Source organism: Sceloporus occidentalis, unplaced genomic scaffold, assembly GCF_023333645.1.
Source record: "Sceloporus occidentalis isolate IW3139 unplaced genomic scaffold, rSceOcc1.0.p SCAF_471, whole genome shotgun sequence".
Taxonomy (NCBI): Eukaryota; Metazoa; Chordata; class Lepidosauria; order Squamata; family Phrynosomatidae; genus Sceloporus; species Sceloporus occidentalis.
Window position 1 is genome coordinate 8475 of NW_028317451.1, and position 18733 is coordinate 27207.

Consider the following 18733-nt stretch of genomic DNA (forward strand, 5'->3'; position numbering starts at 1 on the left):
CTGGGGCCGCAGATAACGCGATGCATCCACACCTAGCAGCCGCGCATTTCGCCCTGTAATTTGCGGCCACACCTTTGCGTTGCCGGGGTAACCGAGCTGCGACACCAAGCTTCACCCTGTTTGGTTAAAAGGCAGGGTTTGTGTGCTGTGTCCCCGTCCTGCGCATGCAGCCCTTTGTTCCATGCGGGACATACCCAGGATCCTTTGCGGGGCCCGGGCGGTGCAAACACCAACCAGGAGCCGGGTTCACGGAGAGAACAGGAACCCCCCCCCCCCCCCGGCAGGTTCCGCTGCAAGCTCGAGAACGTCACGTGTTCCGTAACTAATGCAGGGAACGCGTGGGTTATGAGCACGCGCGGAGGCCACGAGAGCGCAGAGGCCACGAGAGCGCAGAGGCCACGAGAGCGCGGAGGCCACGAGAGCGCAGAGGCCACGAGAGCGCAGAGGCCACGAGAGCGCAGAGGCCACGAGAGCGTCTCTCACCGGGTTTACTTCTAACTAAACGCGAGCGAGGACTGCGTTCTTATGGCGGCCACGGATATAGATGCGTTACGGTTATTTGTATAGCTCCAACATATTCCGCAGCGCTGTTACAATAGGGGGCCAGGAAAAGCATCGTAATATGTATCGATACAGACGGAGAAGAGGAGCTTGCAATCTATCTGTTCAATCTATTATACGTAAACATGATACAATGTATAAAAAGTCCTGGTTTTTTTATATATATATATACACACATCTTGTCATTCTTTACATCGTCCAGGTTCATTCATTCTGGAGCCTCTCAGTAAAGTAACTTCCTCCCTTTGTGTTATTGCCCAATATTTTGGCTTTTAACCCCTCTCGTGCTGACTGGTGGCCCAGGATACAAGACAGCAAGTTTTTATTATCATTATTATTATTATTATTTTATTATATTATTATCATTATTATTATTTATTTCCGCTTTAATTCTTTTCTGCTGGTCCTCTTAGCCGCTCTCGTTGCAGTTTTCCCCGCGGCTTGTCGGGATTAAGTTGCGTAACATAACTTTTCCGTTCATAAACTTTTTGTTTTGTTTTATTTTTTTTTGGAACCTAAAACTGTTGTTTCTACGGCTGCGTTTTATGAGGAAATTCCGATTCCTGGGAAGCTACAGACGCCTCGTCACAACGTGAAATCATGGTGAAAGAAAATTATTAGAAAAAGTTCTTGGAGCGGCTACAAAATAAAATATCATTTTTTTAAAATAATAATAACCAAATCACGTAAAAACGAATAATTTCCACGGCCGCACGGCGACAAAATGAACAATTATAATTCAACATCCGGACACACCGACGAGCCGCAGATTTCAGGAAGCAGAAACCTTTGGCACAAATATTCACAGCTCACCACGTTTCCACGGCAACCCGAGGCTGTGGGCGGAGTTATGCAAATATTAGAGAGACAGAGAGGAGAAGAAAAAAAAAAGTCTCGCAGCGTTACTTAGCGCGTTACGGCGCGGCAGATCATGGCTTTTCATGTCAAACTGAGGTCAGGGATCACGCGGCGTAGGGCGGCGTGTACACGGACCGGCAGCTATATGTCAGGGGCGGGATTTTGGGGAAACAAACCAGTTTTTTCTCAACAAAAGAACCCAAAAGAGATTAGAGACTCAAAGGTAATTCCGCCAGACAATTCTGTACAATTAATTATATGTGACAGAGAGCTACTGTTTCTGAAACGTATCGGAGACAAATATTTGCTACGAGAAGCCGCCAACGACAACAGAAAAGAAAAAACACACAATGCTGCAACAATCTGCCGCTCGGCGGCTTTGCCGACGATTTCTTGCCAAAACACGGCGGCGGCCGTCTCCAGACGTTTTAACCCCTGGCAATGTATTGCCTCACCTCTGGCACGCATAGGGTTAATCCTGCAGCGTTGCCGCGGAGGAGGGGGCCGACCAGGTCTAGTTGCCGTAAGGACCGGTGACATGCCGACACCCGCATCCTCGTGCCTGATTGGCAGAGACGCCAGGGTGAAAAAACTCGCCAAACAGCAGCATTTTGGGGCATTTTTAGCTTTAACATCCTTGCACTCTTTAGTCCAGAGCACTTAACCCTCTCCTGTACTGAGGGGGGGGGGCAGAGGGGGAAACGGACAGCATTAACCCCTCCATGTCCGCTAAGAGAGGAGAGTAATGCAGTGACAGCAAACCCCAAATCCCCCGGTAAAGCAGCTTGATCGCTGAATGCGGCCCCCGAGCTGAGACTTACCTTGGAGAAGGGCCCCGTTCTTCTTGAAAAAGGTGCTTCCCGTCCAAAGGGGAGGGACAGATGTGCTGCAAAAAAAAAAAGAGAAAAAAAACAAAGAGTTAAACGGGAATCCCAATATAAAGAGACCGAAAAGCCGGACTGGCTTTGGAGATGCCTGCGAGAGCCAAACGCGTTGGGATTTCTCTAGCGTTTTAAAGCACATTTCAGAGAGACGTTAAATTCAATAAGGTGGGAAAGACCCTTTAATTCTCCGTAAGTTTTGTTGTATGTCGGCTGGTTGGTAACTCGTTAATTAAAGCTAATTAGTAGTTAGAAACGTGAGGCGTGCTGCCCGGGGTTCATCGATTGCCACATCACGGCGCCTTCGCTCGCGCGTTCCAATAAAGCGTTAAATAAAACGTTACGACCAGAAAAACAAACTAACCAAATGATTCTTAAAGATTCCGCTCCCCGGCCGCCAAGTCATCGAGTAGAAGGGTCCTTCACGTCGAAGCCCCCGGCTCACAATGCCAGCCGACCCCACCTGGGAGTCCAAAGAGAATGACCCCAACCCCCCCCCCACTTTAACCTACTGGAACCGTCACAGAGCACAAGGGGCCTCAAAGCTCTATAGCGCAGGGCTACGGAATATGCTGGCGCTATAGAAATGATAATGCAGCGTAATCAAAGTTATATTAACCCTGCAAGAGGATCATAGGGATTATAGTCGTACAGCTGTAGACATTTTTTAGCTAATTCTTTAAGAGACGATCCTAAATCCAGTTTAAAGTCTCGATATAGTAACCAAAAACCCGATAAATGCTATATTTTGTATTTAAAACATTTTTTTTTTTTTTACATAAAACCCAATTTTTCCCTGCGATGTGTTTTTGGCTCCGGGGTTACGGTGAGTCTGTTTGATGAATGAGTTTCGGGATGTAAGCCGGCGGCAGGTAACGGCTGTTTCAATCTCACCGATTTGGCCGCTGCTTTAATCTCCAACAGAATTTAAATTATTCTTATTTATTTATTTTTAGAGTGTCTGACCTACTAAGTGCAGCGAAGACTCATCCGGGCGTAGAATTTCTGAGCACCGGATTCCCCGCAGGCGCAGCCTCGCGATCTACAAGCCTTTTTTTGCTCGACGTGTTTCCTAACGAGGCCATTTAAACAAACGCTGTGATTAACGAGAGCGTCTCATCACACGACACGGATGTCCCCAACGGAAAGTGTTTGTGGGGGGGGGGGGGTTACTGAGGCATCGCAGCTCCCGGACCCCTTAATTCAAGTGTAATATTTTTGGGCTCCACACCTTGTACAACAAAGGGCCACATTTGCCATTCTTGGATTACATTGAGGAAGGATTACTTTACCGAGAGGGTGGTAGATAAGTGGAACAGCCTCCCAGCAGAAGTGGTAGAGGGAAATATAGCGAGGGGATTAAACACGCATGGGATAGACATACGGCTCCTGAATCTAAGACGAGACCAACGACTGATTAAGGTTTCAGTCTTTACAGCAGGTGAAACGGGCGACTAGACGGGGGCCGCTGGGGGCCGATCTGCCGGCGGGTTCTGGGTTTCTATGTAATCACTGATTGTTTTTCTGAGCTGCTGATAGGTCATATCCGGTGTATTTAACCCTCTTTAATTGGGCTGTAAAAAGAAATCACACATTTAATGTTGACTCCGTCGCGTTGCTCGCCCGGCACGGCTACAAAGAATCACTGGAAAGCCCGAGGTATCACCTGCCGGCGGCGGCGGCGCGGTTACAGTCTGCCGGCGGCGGCGGCGCGGTTACAGTCTGCCGGCGGCGCGGTTACAGTCTGCCGGCGGCGCGGTTACAGTCTGCCGGCGGCGGCGGCGCGGTTACAGTCTGCCGGCCGCGGCGGCGCGGTTACAGTCTGCCGGCCGCGGCGGCGCGGTTACAGTCTGCCGGCGGCGGCGGCGCGGTTACAGTCTGCCGTCGGCGGCGGCACGGTTACAGTCTGCCGGCGGTGGCGCGGTTACAGTCTGCCGTCGGCGGCGCAGTTACAGTGGCTTAACCCTGCAAGCGCTGGACAGGGGGTAAATAATGAAACATTCTGCTCACAACTAACCTCGCAGGGTTAAAGGCGACAAACACGCCAATTATCGGTTGCTTGGCGACGGCAAACAAATACCTGCCCTGGAATTGAGAAATGTGCCCCGGGCTCAACGTGCCCCAGGAAGGCCGTCTATTACCGGACGGGGCTAAAGAATTTCCCCCCGGGGGGATCAGACGCTATCGGGAACGATCTAAAGAGACAACGGGTTCTGGCGAGGAGACGCGGGGCTATTTCTCTGAAAACGGGGAAAAAAATTATGTTTCAGGTCAAATGTATTTATTAATAACACTGTAATGGTTTGTTTTGATAGCAGGTTTCCTTGGAAACCGATTCTTCCATTCTTTTCAGGCCCGTTTGCGTAACATTTCGAGTCTTTTGTCCGGAGGCTTATCTTAATTCTTAAGAAATAATCCCGGGAAGATACGATTTGTCTCCTTTTAAACATTTTTCAGACAGGAAGTAGAAACAGATCGCGAGATCGTTTACCAAACAAACAAAAAGTAACAATCTCATCGCGTTCTTTCGTTGTGTTCTTTTATCCCGATTAATGATAAAGTATGGGTTTTTGTTTTCTTCTAAGGAATCTGTTGGTCGGGGGGGGGGGGGAGACGTGGATTTTTCTATCACCCACTCTTTGAGTGCACAATGGAAGTCCTGAGGGAGACGCACTCGCCGCAAGCAACAAAGTATTTATTGAGAGCGCAAGTAAGAACACGCCGACGTCTGAACAGAGAAACACGTTACGCAAGATTACAAACTTTATCAGGCACTGGAATTCTGATTGGGAATATTTACCGAGAAGATAAGTGGGACAGCCTCCCAGCAGAGGTGGTAGCGGGTAATACAGTGAGGGTATTAAACATGCATGGGATAGACATACGGCTCCTGAATCTAAGACGAGACCAACGACTGATTAAGGTCCGAGTCTTTACAGCAGGAGAAACGGGCGACTAGATGGGGGCCGGATGGGGCCGATCTGCCGGCGGGTTCTGCTTAATAAAATGTGGCCCCACAACCCAAACGTTAACGTGCGGGAAGCTGGATGTGCGCATGCGCGCTCGCTGCGGACGCCGCATATTAAGGAGAGACTGGGCTGGTTTCCCGGGCAGGACGGAATGTATCGGGACGGAGCGGCGGCGTCCTTGCCAGGGCTCCCAGAATCCCCCGTTTGGCGGCCGCGCGGGGCTGCCAGGCACCGATTGGTGTGGGAGCCGCTGTTTGTGCTGTTCAGACACATGTTCTGTATTATGTTACAGTCATGGTATGCATCGCCATGGAGACCGGCAACTCTGCCATACCAAGGAAGTGATCCTGATTAACCCCCTCCCTACCCCACTCAGGGGGAGAACAAGTCGCCGGCCCTTTCTTCCACCGCATCCGCACACCTTCCTGCGCAGCATTAACCCCCTCACTGCCGGACGCGGCAGCACCGAGCCGGACGCGTTTTCTGTAATCGTTGTGTTCTCAGCAGAGGGCGCGACGGAATATTTTATCCGCGACGCCGAGTATCGCCTCCTTCCCTTCTCTAATCCATTTATCTGAAATGATTACAGAACTCGCAACCTGCTTAACACACCTCGAAAACTACGAAAAACAGGCCGGGCTCGCCCCACGCACCCTCATAATAATAATAATAATAATAATAAATAATATAATAATAATAATAATAGGATAAATCTAATACAAAAATATAATATAAATAATAATAAAATAACAACAATTATCAGCCAGGGACCCTCAGTCCACACCGACCGTCCCAGGGGGCATTCATAAGAAAAATCCCCAAATCCTTGGCTTCTGTACAGGATTAGTCCAGAAATAGCGCCCTGTCCGCTGTATCTGCCGCGTGGAAGTTTAATTGCCCCGCTTTATTACCCCAGTGGGCACTTCCCGACCACAGCCACCAACGGCCTCGAGTTTTGCTTTCCTGTCTGAACATCGGCTTGTTTGCTTGTGACTCGGCCCTTGCTAAATAACGGCCGATATTTACACGAGAGACTTGAGAGCGTTCGAGACGGAAACAAAGAATGTGGCGATAAAACGAGTGTAAAAAGAGCAAAGGAAAAAAATCTCAACTTCTGCCCAAAATATACAGACACAAAAACCAACAGGGGGTCTCTGGGGGAAGTCGATGCATTTACTTGGTCCAATGTACAACAACGTAAAGTTATATAAGCTTTTGGGATCTCAGCGGTCTCTTCTTCAGATGCATTTGATTCTATCTGGAAAGGAGACCTCTGAGGTGTCAACTTCAACAAAAGACTCTTTCTCCTGGGCTAAGGCGGCTTCATCCAGGTTTCTACTCAAGTCACGAGAGAGAGAGAGAGAGAGAGAGAGCGAGAGAGAGCGAGAGAGAGCGAGAGAGAGCGAGAGAGAGAGAGAGCGAGAGAGAGAGAGACAGAGAGACCGCTCCCCGGTGCTTATTATATCCTGAATGGAATCTGAACGAGGGCTTGTGCTATATCGCCGACAGAGCTGAAGCGTCGCTAATTAACCCTATAACAATGTATAAATGTATTACTAAAGTATCATAAGGAGGACAAGAATGTAACGCTAGAGGATCAGAGGCTGAGATGGGACGGAAGTTTTACTTTACTGAGAGGGTGGTAGATAAGTGGAACAGCCTCCCAGCAGAAGTGGTGACTGATCTAGTGCAGTGATTGATAAGAAGGATTTTATTGATTTCACTATATTCACACTATATTTTTTATTAAATAAGTTAAAAACTAAAAGTTAGTGAGCGTGAGGTCAGCGGGGCGTTCGGAGGAAGCCGCGGGGCATCGATCCGGCTCCGGGGTCTCCAAACAGCGAAATCGCTGCATTCCACGCCGAACAAAGCAAGGAGCTTTCTAATTCCATAATCTCGTTTCCGATCCTTTCGCCCGTCGCCCGTCCTTTTAGCCCAGAAATTGCAATCCTCTTTCAGTAATCGGCGGACTAATTGCTGCCGGCGAGCAGGAGCCCCCGCGGCGCCCGTTCCTGCGCGGTTTATGCCGGCGAAGCCGCTCGAAACCCAAAGGAAAGGCTGCGTGCGGACGGTGCGGGGGAAATATAATAATAATGATGATAATAAATATTATAATTATGGAAATAATATTAATAATAATAATACTGTAATAATAATGATAATAAAGCCATTCGCTGGCGGCTCCAGGACGCTACACGTTTAACCCCTTCTTTCACAGACTGCCAAATCTTCATTAACATTCCCGGGTCTCAAAAGCAAAGCGCAAAGATCTCCGTCTGTCGCCTGCCAGCGAGTCCAACCCGACGCGGAGAGGGGGGGGGGGGGCTTCCCAACATCTGGACTCTTTTGGAAATGTCCGCTGACATTTTTGAACGAAAGCCAAAGGGAAAGATGGCAGATCCGGTAATAAACCTGCTGACCGGGGATATAAACTGCGCTGTCCAAGAAGAGCTGCAGCAGCTGAGAAGTAGCGGGGTACAGGGGGTTAAAGAGACCGCTAACGACATGCGTTGGTGGGAATGGAGATACTCAGACTATGTTGGGAACGAGGACAGAGCCGCCGAGAAATCTTAGGGGCAGACCTGGCCTGGGTGTCCGGGGGATTGATTTAGGACGTACAGAATCCTGTCCGCGCTCAGGGGGGGGGGGTCTGGGGGCTTGGAGGGGGGGGCTGCGCGACCGGCTGCGTCTACTGATTCTTAATAAAATAAATAAAATAACAGCTATTTGTACTTTGTGCTTCAACGTCTCGGTGACAAGCGGGGAGAGAAAGTCCCATCGCAAGAAAACCTGGGAGCTCCCCCGGGCCGGGGTACAGCCAGCCTTATTCCACCCCGAAGGTGCATTCATCCCTAAGAAATATTCCCTAAGTCCCCCCCCAGCATGGAAATTTCTAACGCAATTTCCTGAAATCTAAATTATTTCATATGATATATAAGGAAATCATGTTCTTCTTTCGGCATTAAAGGGGTTAAAGCTGAATGGTTTGGGGTTTTTAACTCATGCGCTGCCAGGCACCGGTTTGTCTAAATAACGCTCAAAACTCCCCAAAACACTTTCAGAAGTCTTGAGGTTCAGGTGAATAAGTCGAGTTCTGTCTCGGATAGAACGAACCCCCCAGGACTCGGGTTCCTCTCACACTCTCTCTGGAGTCCTGCACCGGTTACAGAACACTTCGTGCGATAAAACCTCTGCCCCATTATTGTGGCTTTCCGATGACTTTTTCATTAAACGAACGCCGGCCTGATGAGTCCTCCCGACCTCGGGCTGTCATCTCCCATAATTCCTGCTGATTTTTATAAAAACGGACGGCAGCAGGTACCGCGTCACCCGAGAAAACAGAAAAAAAAAAAAAAAAAAGAGAAAGACGCGTCTCGCAGCCAACTGTACTCCCTATATGGGGTTATTTGTTGCCATGGTAACCACGTAGTTATACGTGCTAATGGCCTGTCCTTTTGCCAGGCAACTAACAGCCCCGTGATGCAACCGCACCTGTCTCAGCTATGCGTTACCATGACGACACTCCAGTTGCCATGGTTCCCATCACGCTAATCGCCTTCCAAGGGCAGACTTACAGCCGTCTCCCCCCCCTTAAGCCAAGCTGTTCATTCCCATCTCGCCCGGCGGATTGATCGCCCGGACATGTGATGGAATCTCAGCCGCAGGAAAAACGCAATTCAAACGATCTGTGGGGAGAAAAAACACACGGCGCTCTATCCTGCAGAATAAAAATAACAGCGCAGCATAATTTACCCTAAAAATATATTCTGAAGAGCACCCGGTGCTGCGGCATGCACCCTTTCACTGCTGGGCACCGCACAACCGGCACTAACGGGGCGAGAACAAAGGCGGCCGGTTATAGAGATCATACTTAGTAACAGATGGATAGAAATTATTTTTTTATTTAAATATTCTTGGTAATAAAGGCCAGCCGGACTGCACAGGATTGCAGGGCTATTTCAGCACAAATCTACACCCACTCTGCTCTGAGTCCTGCACCAGTTCTCAAACATAAAAACACAAGGAATAGGCAAGAGAAGTCTTTAAACACAGAAAATGCAAGAATAATTATTAATTATTATCTTAAAGAGGACAAGAGACCGGAATCCAGCACTAGAGGGTCAGAGGCCGAGATGGAATGGAAGGAAGTTTTCTTTACTGAGAGGGTGGTGGGTAAGTTGAACAGCCTCCCAGTCCCAGCAGAAGACGGGGGCCGGATGGGGCCGATCTGCCGGTGGGTTCTTAGTTTCTTCTACCACCTCTTTAGGCCTCGGTGTAAGGCTCGGTGTTATCGCCCTTCAGCAGGGTTCACAAACATTAAACAAGCTGACGTTTTCGTTGTGAAGACAAAGGATCCAGTAAACAGAACGGACTGAGCCGCCGGAACAGGTTTAACCGCCGGAGAGTCGCTTACATGGAAACGCTGAACACAAACCTCCCAGCTCTCCGAGTTAAGGACACGTGAACACGAAGGTCTCGCACGCTACCCTCGCTGCAGGGGGTCCCGGACTCCCCGATGCCCCAACACGCCGCGGAACGCGCCGGACCCATGGGGTGGGTTTCCTGTATATACCGCGTATCGGAGCGCTCGGAAGGTAAGCTGCCCGCGCCCGGCGGGTATGAAAGCCGTCGTCTTACCTTTGATATGCCTGAGGAGAGGTGGGGGGGGTGTTGAACACGTGGGAATACGGGTGGTAGGGAGTCTTTTTCAGGGCTTGGATCAGGTTCTGTCTGTATTCCGGGTCTATACACCAGAGCGATCCTTTTCCAATACTCTGCAAGTAAAAGGGAAGAGCGATTAAAGAGCTGGCAGCATCACGGTAACATTCAGCTACAATATTTCCACCGTTACACGCGTGTAACATGCGCGGCCCGCCCTGGCACCCAAAAAGCCTTTCTGAACGTTAGCGACGCCGAACGCGGCAAAAAAGGAGCAAGCGGCCGCCATCCGTACCGCGATTCTTTCACAAAGAACATTCCGTGGCTAAACTGGGTTAGATTGTTGGAAAGCCCGGTGTTCTCGGGGAGTGAGAGCGAAAAGTTGGGTTTTCGGGGGCGCTGATCAAGTAATCGGGTAATACGGTCATCGAGCAGCTGATGGGTGATTGACAGCTTCGGGGGTGATTTATAAAAGGGTCCCATGATATCTGCAAAGCTTGCGACACCTTTATAAATCACCCCAAACACACACCTCTAAAACAGATCAGCATGAAATACTAATATAATAACATATTATTAAATAATATATTAGAAATAATAAATATATTAGAAATAATAATAATTTTAGGAATAATAATACTAATACATAATATTAGAAATAATAATAATATATTAGAAATAATAGTTTTCATTTGTTTTTCATGTGAACGCTGCGGATAAATCTCCATATTACATCTGCGTATATCCCTGGCTCAACTGAGTCAATGCTGTCTGACAAAAACCCGGCATCATCGATGGCGGCGCCAGTCATTCTCCTGCCACCCGGGGATTATGTACCAGAACCACGAAAACGCATCTCTATGACCCCAAAAAAAAATCAAATCACCTTATTGATCACTCGGCCGCGGCACGCGCCAAGTGACCCCAAGGACAGGAGTCACTCAGATAAGGGATTTCCAAAATATTTGCATAGTTATCACTAAATTGCAGATTAACGGACTTCAGACCTTTTATTTCTGTCTGTAAAAAGACCCCGGATTCCCGGACAATTTATACTTTCAGAATACCAAAAAAACGTTTAAAATCCCCTGATCCCCCCCCCCCCCGATGCCCCTCTTTTCTAGGCGGTAAGAGTGTTTGCTGGGTATGAGGGTATCGCAGGGTTCTACGGCCCTAAAAGCCCCGATAATGTGTATAGAAACAGCAGGAAACGGCTTTATAAATTAAACCCCATTATTCTTCCTCTAAATGCCCCCCTCAGTTACACAAATAGCCCCGCAGAAGGGCCCAAAGTCACATAAAAAGTCTGGGCAAAGCCCCACCCCTTCCCGCCTCTAGCCACACCCCCAAAGCAAAACCACAAGTATTTCATGACCTTAAACTTCGAATTCTTGAGAGTGGTGGCTGAGAGTGATGAGGATTGAAATCTGATACTTCAAGCCATCAGCGCGCTTTGCAACGTTGACATTTTTAGAAATATTTACCCAAATAGTAACAATATATGAAAAAATAAAATGCGGGGGGGTCTACAGCACCTCCAACAGGACGAGGGGGGGGGGTCTAGATTACATCTGTCTCCAAGGCAACGAGTGACTAAGGGCGGCTGATCTTGGCGCAGGAAACAATGTTTCTTCCGAGCAGCCGACGCTATAATCTCCTCGCGTGTTTGTGTCGGGACGCGTTTCGCGATCCTAGCGACTGTTACATGGTGACGAGCGCCGAGTACACGGGGGGCTTCAGTGCACAGAACTTCGCAGACCCTCAACGCCAAATTCTGGTAGAGAATCACGGAGATCCTGATTCGCTTATAGAAAAAGGGGGTCCTCTTGTGTTCCAAATATAAACTATTTGGGCGGAAGAATTAGAGCTTTTTTACACGTTGGGGGTTTATGTTGAGGGTACGGCGTCCCTTTAAGGCAGAACGTGTTTTATTCCCCAAATCGTTAGTGAGCTTTGTCGCACGGTTCCCGCGATTGGCTCATCTATCAGAGGAACGATCCGGCGCGGCTCCTAAATGTCAAACACGATTCTCCGCCAGAGACCGCTCCATATATGAAAATCCCCCAACGCTCTGCGGGGCATCCAAGCGACTTCTAAAAATACCCCCCGTTAAATTCCACAACCAAACACAACAACACATCGGAGTCCGACGGCCGCATCCGCGTTTCCACAATTAATTAAAAGTCGATTTTTTTTATTTATTTTGTATTTTTTTAGGAAAACAAACACATTTCCCACAGAAAAACATAAAAACGTTCAGAGAAAAACCGAAAAGCTGTTCACCCGTTTACTTTCCAAAATACGGAGGACCATTGGCCCGTCCTCAATCGCCCCGCTCAACATCTCAGCTAAAACCTGACCCGAGAGCAGCCGCTGCCGCCTCCGACCCACAGCAGAGGTGACCGGCGACACCGACGATTTCTAACGGCCGGTTACATCCCATTCAGAGAGTTTATTGGAACAAAATAAGGTTAAAAACGTTTTCTCAACTGCAATGGGGGCGTTATATTACTGTATACAGCACCGGGCGTTATATTACTGTATACAGCACCGGGCGTTATATTACTGTATACAGCACCGGGCGTTATATTACTGTATACAGCGCTGGGGGTTATATTACTGTATACAGCACCGGGCGTTATATTACTGTATACAGCGCTGGGGGTTATATTACTGTATACAGCGCTGGGGGTTATATTACTGTATACAGCGCTGGGAGTTATATTACTGTATACAGCACCGGGCGTTATATTACTGTATACAGCGCCGGGCGTTATATTACTGTATACAGCGCTGGGGGTTATATTACTGTATACAGCGCTGGGGGTTATATTACTGTATACAGCGCTGGGGGTTATATTACTGTATACAGCGCTGGGGGTTATATTCTGTATACAGCACCGGGGTTATATTACTGTATACAGCACCGGGGGTTATATTACTGTATACAGCGCTGGGGGTTATATTACTGTATACAGCGCTGGGGGTTATATGACTGTATACAGCACCGGGGTTATATTACTGTATACAGCACCGGGGGTTATATTACTGTATACAGCGCTGGGGGTTATATTACTGTATACAGCGCTGGGGGTTATATGACTGTATACAGCGCCGGGGGTTATATTACTGTATACAGCACCGGGGGTTATATTACTGTATACAGCGCTGGGGGTTATATTACTGTATACAGCGCTGGGGGTTATATTACTGTATACAGCACTGGGGGTTATATTACTGTATACAGCGCTGGGGGGTTATATTACTGTATACAGCACTGGGGGGGTTATATTACTGTATACAGTGCTGGGGGTTATATTACTGTATACAGCGCTGGGGGGGTTATATTACTGTATACAGCGCTGGGGGGTTATATTACTGTATACAGTGCTGGGGGGGTTATATTACTGTATACAGTGCTGGGGGGGTTATATCACTGTATACAGCGCTGGAGGGGTTATATTACTGTATACAGCACTGGGGGGTTATATTACCGTATACGGCACTGGGGGGGGGGTGATATTACTCTATACAGGGCTGGGGGGTTATATTACCGTATACGGCACCGGGGGGGGGGGTGATATTACTCTGTACAGCGCTGGGGGGTTATATTACCGTATACGGCACCGGGGGGGGGGGGTGATATTACTTTGTACAGCGCTGGGGGACAGCTGGCACAATCTTGTTTCCTAGGATTTATTTCTGTTGTTCAGGAAAGCGCTGGGGAAAAGGTTCTAAAATATCGTAGGATTTCAGTATTGTGTATTTTTGTTCCCGCACTGAAGCTGGAGAAGGAAATGATGGCGTTTTATTCCATTAGAACTCTTTCTATAATATTCCACTTAAAGAAGCAACGTATACATCTGCATCGCGCACGCACAGAGCGGAAAAACATGAAAGAAATACGAGAATCCAAGGACAGAGTAAAATGATTTATCGTTTTGGGGTAAATTACTATAAATATAACACTACATTAAAATCAGAGGCGTTTACAGGATAAAGTTCAGGTTTCCGGATGATCCCCGTCTCTAAGGAAATGTATGGAATTTAATGGGAAAATATTTATTTAATAATTGTGTTTTTTGGTTAAGATTTGTAGGGACACACACCCAGTAAAAAAAAAAAAGTCCAAAAATTATAAAATACAAAAATATTCTAAACAATTTAAAAAATAATTACAAAAAAATACAAACAATGAGTTTCTTAGGACTGCCTGTATTCGTTGGGTAATCGGCACAGGCAGGGTTGCGGCAGAACATGCGCCGAGGAGACGGACAGACGGATGGAAACAGAAATCCTAAATTTCTGTAAAAAATAAATAAAAAACGACGTGTTTGAGTTTCAGCGGCCAGAACAGAGCATTTTTTCCATCGGTACGTCACACGGAGCCCGGAGCGGACGCTCCATGCAGCCAGCGAGACCCACGGGATGAGGGTCCAAGGCATCCAGAGCCAGATCGGGGGCTCATTTCCAGCCAGCGATTCCCAAAACAGGGCGACGTCCAAACGTTACCCCCCAGGGACGCGGACTGCGGGTCTGCTCGGTAGATCCGAGACATATTTTGTCACAGATCTGCAGAATCACCAGATACTCTCTGGATGGGCACATTCTACATCATGCTGTCTGTATATTACATATCCATCTAGATTGTAAGCCTACGAGCCGAGCCCTCTTCAGCTTCCAGTCTGCAAAACAACGATTATTGTAACCAAACTTCAGAAAACCGGACAGGCTGACGACGGAAGAAGAAAGTTTGAGGATTTTTATAGGGTTCTGAAAGGTTTATCTGCTGGGTTCGTCTTACATCAGAGACAATGTAAATATTTCGGGGGGGGGGTTCTATGAGAAACATCTTACATCTGGGGACAGAACAAGCTCCATTAGCCAATCAGAAGCCTCCGTAATATCCAAATAACGCCATGAATCCATTAAAAAAAAGCGTCTGTCTCTCTTTAAATGCAATTCGACTCCAACTCCCATCATCCATTCTGCCTTCAAAATAGAAACCAACGCAGGGCTTTATATTTAAGATGGTTCTCTGAATAGATTGTGTTTGTTTGTTTACTTCGCTTATAACAATACGCTGTATATCGTACACATTCTATACGTTATATCCCTATACAGGACGGGAAATTCCCCCCCCCCCCCAGGAGGCAAAAAGCCACTGATCTCTTGGATTTTACTAGCCACGGACTCGTTAACGCTGTAATGGCCGAGCACATCGCACAGCAGCTGTCTCGGCGAGAGGAGCGAGAGGGCTTTATTTGGGAGCGTTAAAGGGAAGGAAAGCAGCAGTCTGTGTGCGAGAGCGTGCCAGGGGTCCGACCAATCAGAGGCCGCCGAGCGGGCTGCACGACATCATCGCTGCAATTCTATATCCTGCATCGCAACAAGGGTCACATGCTCGCTCAGACTGCCACATCAGTAACTCCTGTTACTACGGCAACTGCTTACTTCCATATCAACTGTGAGCCTGTCTCCATGGAAACACGTATACAAGAAAAATTCCTCTCCGCAGCCGAGGACCAGATGGCAGGGGATTCGGGAGCGGATGGTGGGGGGCAGATTATAAGGGGGAGGTTAGGCACAGCTTGATATAAGCAGCTGGATAAGCACCTCAACAAGAACCGACCCACTTACCCCGGGGTATTACTTAGGGGCAAAACAAAGCGAGACTTTCAGACCTTGCAGGGTACAGTTTGTTACTATCTTTAAAACAACCTGTGAAAACTTTTACTAAACATTCAATAAAACATTAACATAGGATGTTTACAAACCTACAATCTTTCAGCAGGTCGGCCCCCTGGCGGCCCCCGTGTAGTCACCCGTTTCTCCTGCTGTAAAGACTCAAACCTTAATCAGTTGTTTTGGTCTCGTCTTAGATTCAGGAGCTGTATGTCTATCCCGTGCGTGTTTAATACCCTCGCTGTATTACCCTCTACCACTTCTGCTGGGAGACTGTTCCACTTATCTACCACCCTCTCAGTAAAGCAAAATAAAGCACCGTTTACTTGTCTCAAAGCGCAGCGCAGTATTATTCTTGCTGTCTGGAAATTTCGCCATTGCAGACAAAACAGTTGCGATAATAAATAAAAACATAAAATAAAAAAAAGTCTTGTTTTTAAACACAATAAACACGTCTCTTCGCTACATTTTCAAAGCAATCATTTTTCAAATAGTTATTTAAAAAAAAAAGTTGCTGGGGGCTTAAATTTAATTCCGTTACTGACTGGGGGCGCCGGTCACACTGATGGAGAAATCCGAACGTCCTTCTGGAGTTCACAGACATCGTCCGTCTTATCGTCTGATTCCATACATTTACAGAATATAATAACTCCTAAAACTAATATTTAGAGGCCTTTGAGGGTCCGGCCTTCATCTCTCTCCTGCCAGAAAGAGTTAATGAAGGTCAGACAGAGGCGGAAAGGACGCAAAGTGACCCCCTTTCCCATCATGAACACCCCCTGAATCCATGAAAGGGTCTGCAAACCCCCCCAGATTTCCAACCAACTGCAATGATGTCATCAGAGACGGCATCGTGCCAAAACCCAGCGCACCGAGGCAGAACGTGCCCCCGGAGAGCGGTTTAAGGGTTAAGGCCCTCAGAACAAAAAGCACAAGCTAGAGGGTGGCCAAAAAGGGGGATTATTCACTAAAACATGCATTCGTAGGTGCGATAAGAGCCTCGCTGCACATCTCCTTCCATACAAAACTCAATCCTTTTCCGGACGAGACCCCCAGCGGACCCCCCAGCCCCCGGGTTATACAACGTTGGTAAATGTCTTTTTTCCTGAATTATATCGGGCAGATGTGTTAAAGCCCCCCCGTTTATTATTTACTGGTTTATATAGCGCCATCCCATTCCACGGCGCTGCACAATTGGGATAAACCCGTCCAATCACAGGCCAGACCGACTCCAAAGACGTCACCGGGTCCCAAAAAATGGGCGACAGCGAGCAGAAGGAACGTCATTCACCACCAGTTATAAGTAGTTTTTGAACTTGTCTCGATATCCCCATGAGGATTTGGGGCAGACAAACTTATATTACGTGTTTTAACCCTTTAAAAAAACAAAAAACACACAAACTACACACATTCTTTGCCTTTATGAGCAGAAAAGAAAGAAAAAGAAAAGCTTTCGATGGCCGGTGATAAAACGAAGACAAAGTTCAAACCAAAATAAGCAAATAGGGAAGATCCAGTCTGGCCGGAAGCGAAAAGAACGTCTGAAAGAAGACAGGACGGAGGATTTTCACAGCGGCCCCCTATAGAGGCAGAATATCGCTACGGTTTGCGGAAGGGAGAATAAAGAGAAAAAAAACCTCATTTTGTTCATAAAGACGGGGAAAAAAAGCAAATGTCTAATTCCTTAAAGCGGTGACAGAAAACCTCTCAGGCTCTTCTGCAATCTGCAGGGATATTCAGTAACGGAGGTTTCAGAACACTGGAGAATAGTAAAAAAACGATTAATTAAACAAAAAAAAACAAAAAAAAACCTAACAGATTCTCCAGGAAACAACGGCGGCAGCAACACGTCTCACTATTTCACTTCAAACTATTGGAATTGTGATAGGTTTCCGTGAATGGGCTGCTTGTAAAGTTTTAGGGGGTTAAAAAATAAACAAATCACTTAAATAATCCTGGAATTGGTCAAAGGATTTTTTTTTTTTCTCCCCCAAAAAAAAAGATCCAACCAAAAACAAGGCAGCGGAAATCACAATGCTGGATTCCGAAGTTCATAGTTTTATGACAAATCATTAAGAATTGTATTCAGGGGCTATAATTGTGGAGCAATCACCATGGAAACCAAGGAAATGTTTACGCTGTTTGCCCTTTAAACCCTTTACGTTTGGCTAGCACTGCATGTCGTTCAGTTCGGAAACATCTGAAGAGCCCCGGCACTCGGAGACATTAAAAGGAACTGAAATAAATACATTTAATAAAAAAAAAATGTAAAAATACGCCGAAACGGAGGGTAACAAAATAAGGATATCGAGGTTTTTTTCCCCCCCAGAAATAAGCCGGGATCTTACCTGACTTCTGTCCTTGTCGACTTTCTTGAAACACTTGTTTAAGGACAGGTTATGCCTCACGGAGTTTTTCCACCCCGTGGGGGCGTTGGCGAAGTACGGAAAGTGTTCTAGGATCCAGTTGTATATGTCCTTGACCGGCAGCTTCTTGGTCGGCGAGTCCTCGATGGCCATGAAGATGAGGCAGCTGAAGGAGTACGGCGGCTTGCAGTTGGCGTTCTGCTTGGCGTCGTAGGGCATATCCGACTGGGCGGGCGACGGCGGGGTGTCGTCGTCAACGTCCTGCACCGGGCTGACGCTCCGTAACACGCTGTCCCCGAAACTCTTCAACAAGTTCTTGCTCTCGTGCAACCAGTTCAAGTTGGTGAGCTCCTCGTCCTCCATGGCCCCCTTCTCCTTGTTGATTTTGACGGCGGGCGGCGGGAAGTCTAGGTCGAAGTCATCGTGCAGAGGGTTCGATGGCGCGTTACTCCGGTAACACTGGCTGGAAACACTGATTCCGGTGCCTTCCGCCTTCTTACTGGGAGGCATGACTGGACCCATTTAGGCGAAGACTCCTGGCGAGACAGAGAGCGAGCGTTACACGGAGCGGGCATAAAACAGACAGCATCGACAGCGTGAGAACACAAACAGAACCCCGACACAGACACGTAATTAGCAGCGTAACTTGGATCCACCGTGCCGCCACCAGCATGGCAGCCATCGTGAGACAGAAGGCACAGTCTGCCGGGGGAAGCGGAGGGGGAAGGGGATTCGCGCGCAAAGGGAGTGC

General features: G+C 47.7%; 1 protein-coding gene across 1 annotated transcript; it reads right to left on the reverse strand.

Moving 5' to 3' along the window:
* Positions 1-1370: 1370 nt before the first annotated feature.
* On the reverse strand, positions 1371-18504 carry LOC149271711 (forkhead box protein N3-like). The gene is made up of 5 exons (XM_089507180.1): positions 17965-18504; positions 9911-10047; positions 2241-2305; positions 1875-1981; positions 1371-1397 (listed from the first exon to the last, which is right to left on the reverse strand). The coding sequence occupies exons 1-5, from the start codon at positions 18502-18504 to the stop codon at positions 1371-1373; spliced, it is 876 nt and encodes a 291-aa protein (XP_089363306.1).
* Between the last annotated feature and the right edge of the window lie 229 nt (positions 18505-18733).

What these genes read in the sequence shown, in the direction of transcription:
- LOC149271711 (XM_089507180.1), bottom strand. Translation starts at nt 18,504, where the DNA reads ATGGGTCCAGTCATGCCTCCCAGTAAGAAGGCGGAAGGCACCGGAATC. An exon ending in TCGACAAGGACAGAAGTCAG is followed by an intron (nt 10,048 to 17,964) that starts GTAAGATCCCGG and finishes TTTTACTTGCAG; the next exon opens with AGTATTGGAAAAGGATCGCT. An exon ending in TAACCCTATGCGTGCCAGAG is followed by an intron (nt 1,398 to 1,874) that starts GTGAGGCAATAC and finishes CTCCGCCCACAG; the next exon opens with CCTCGGGTTGCCGTGGAAAC.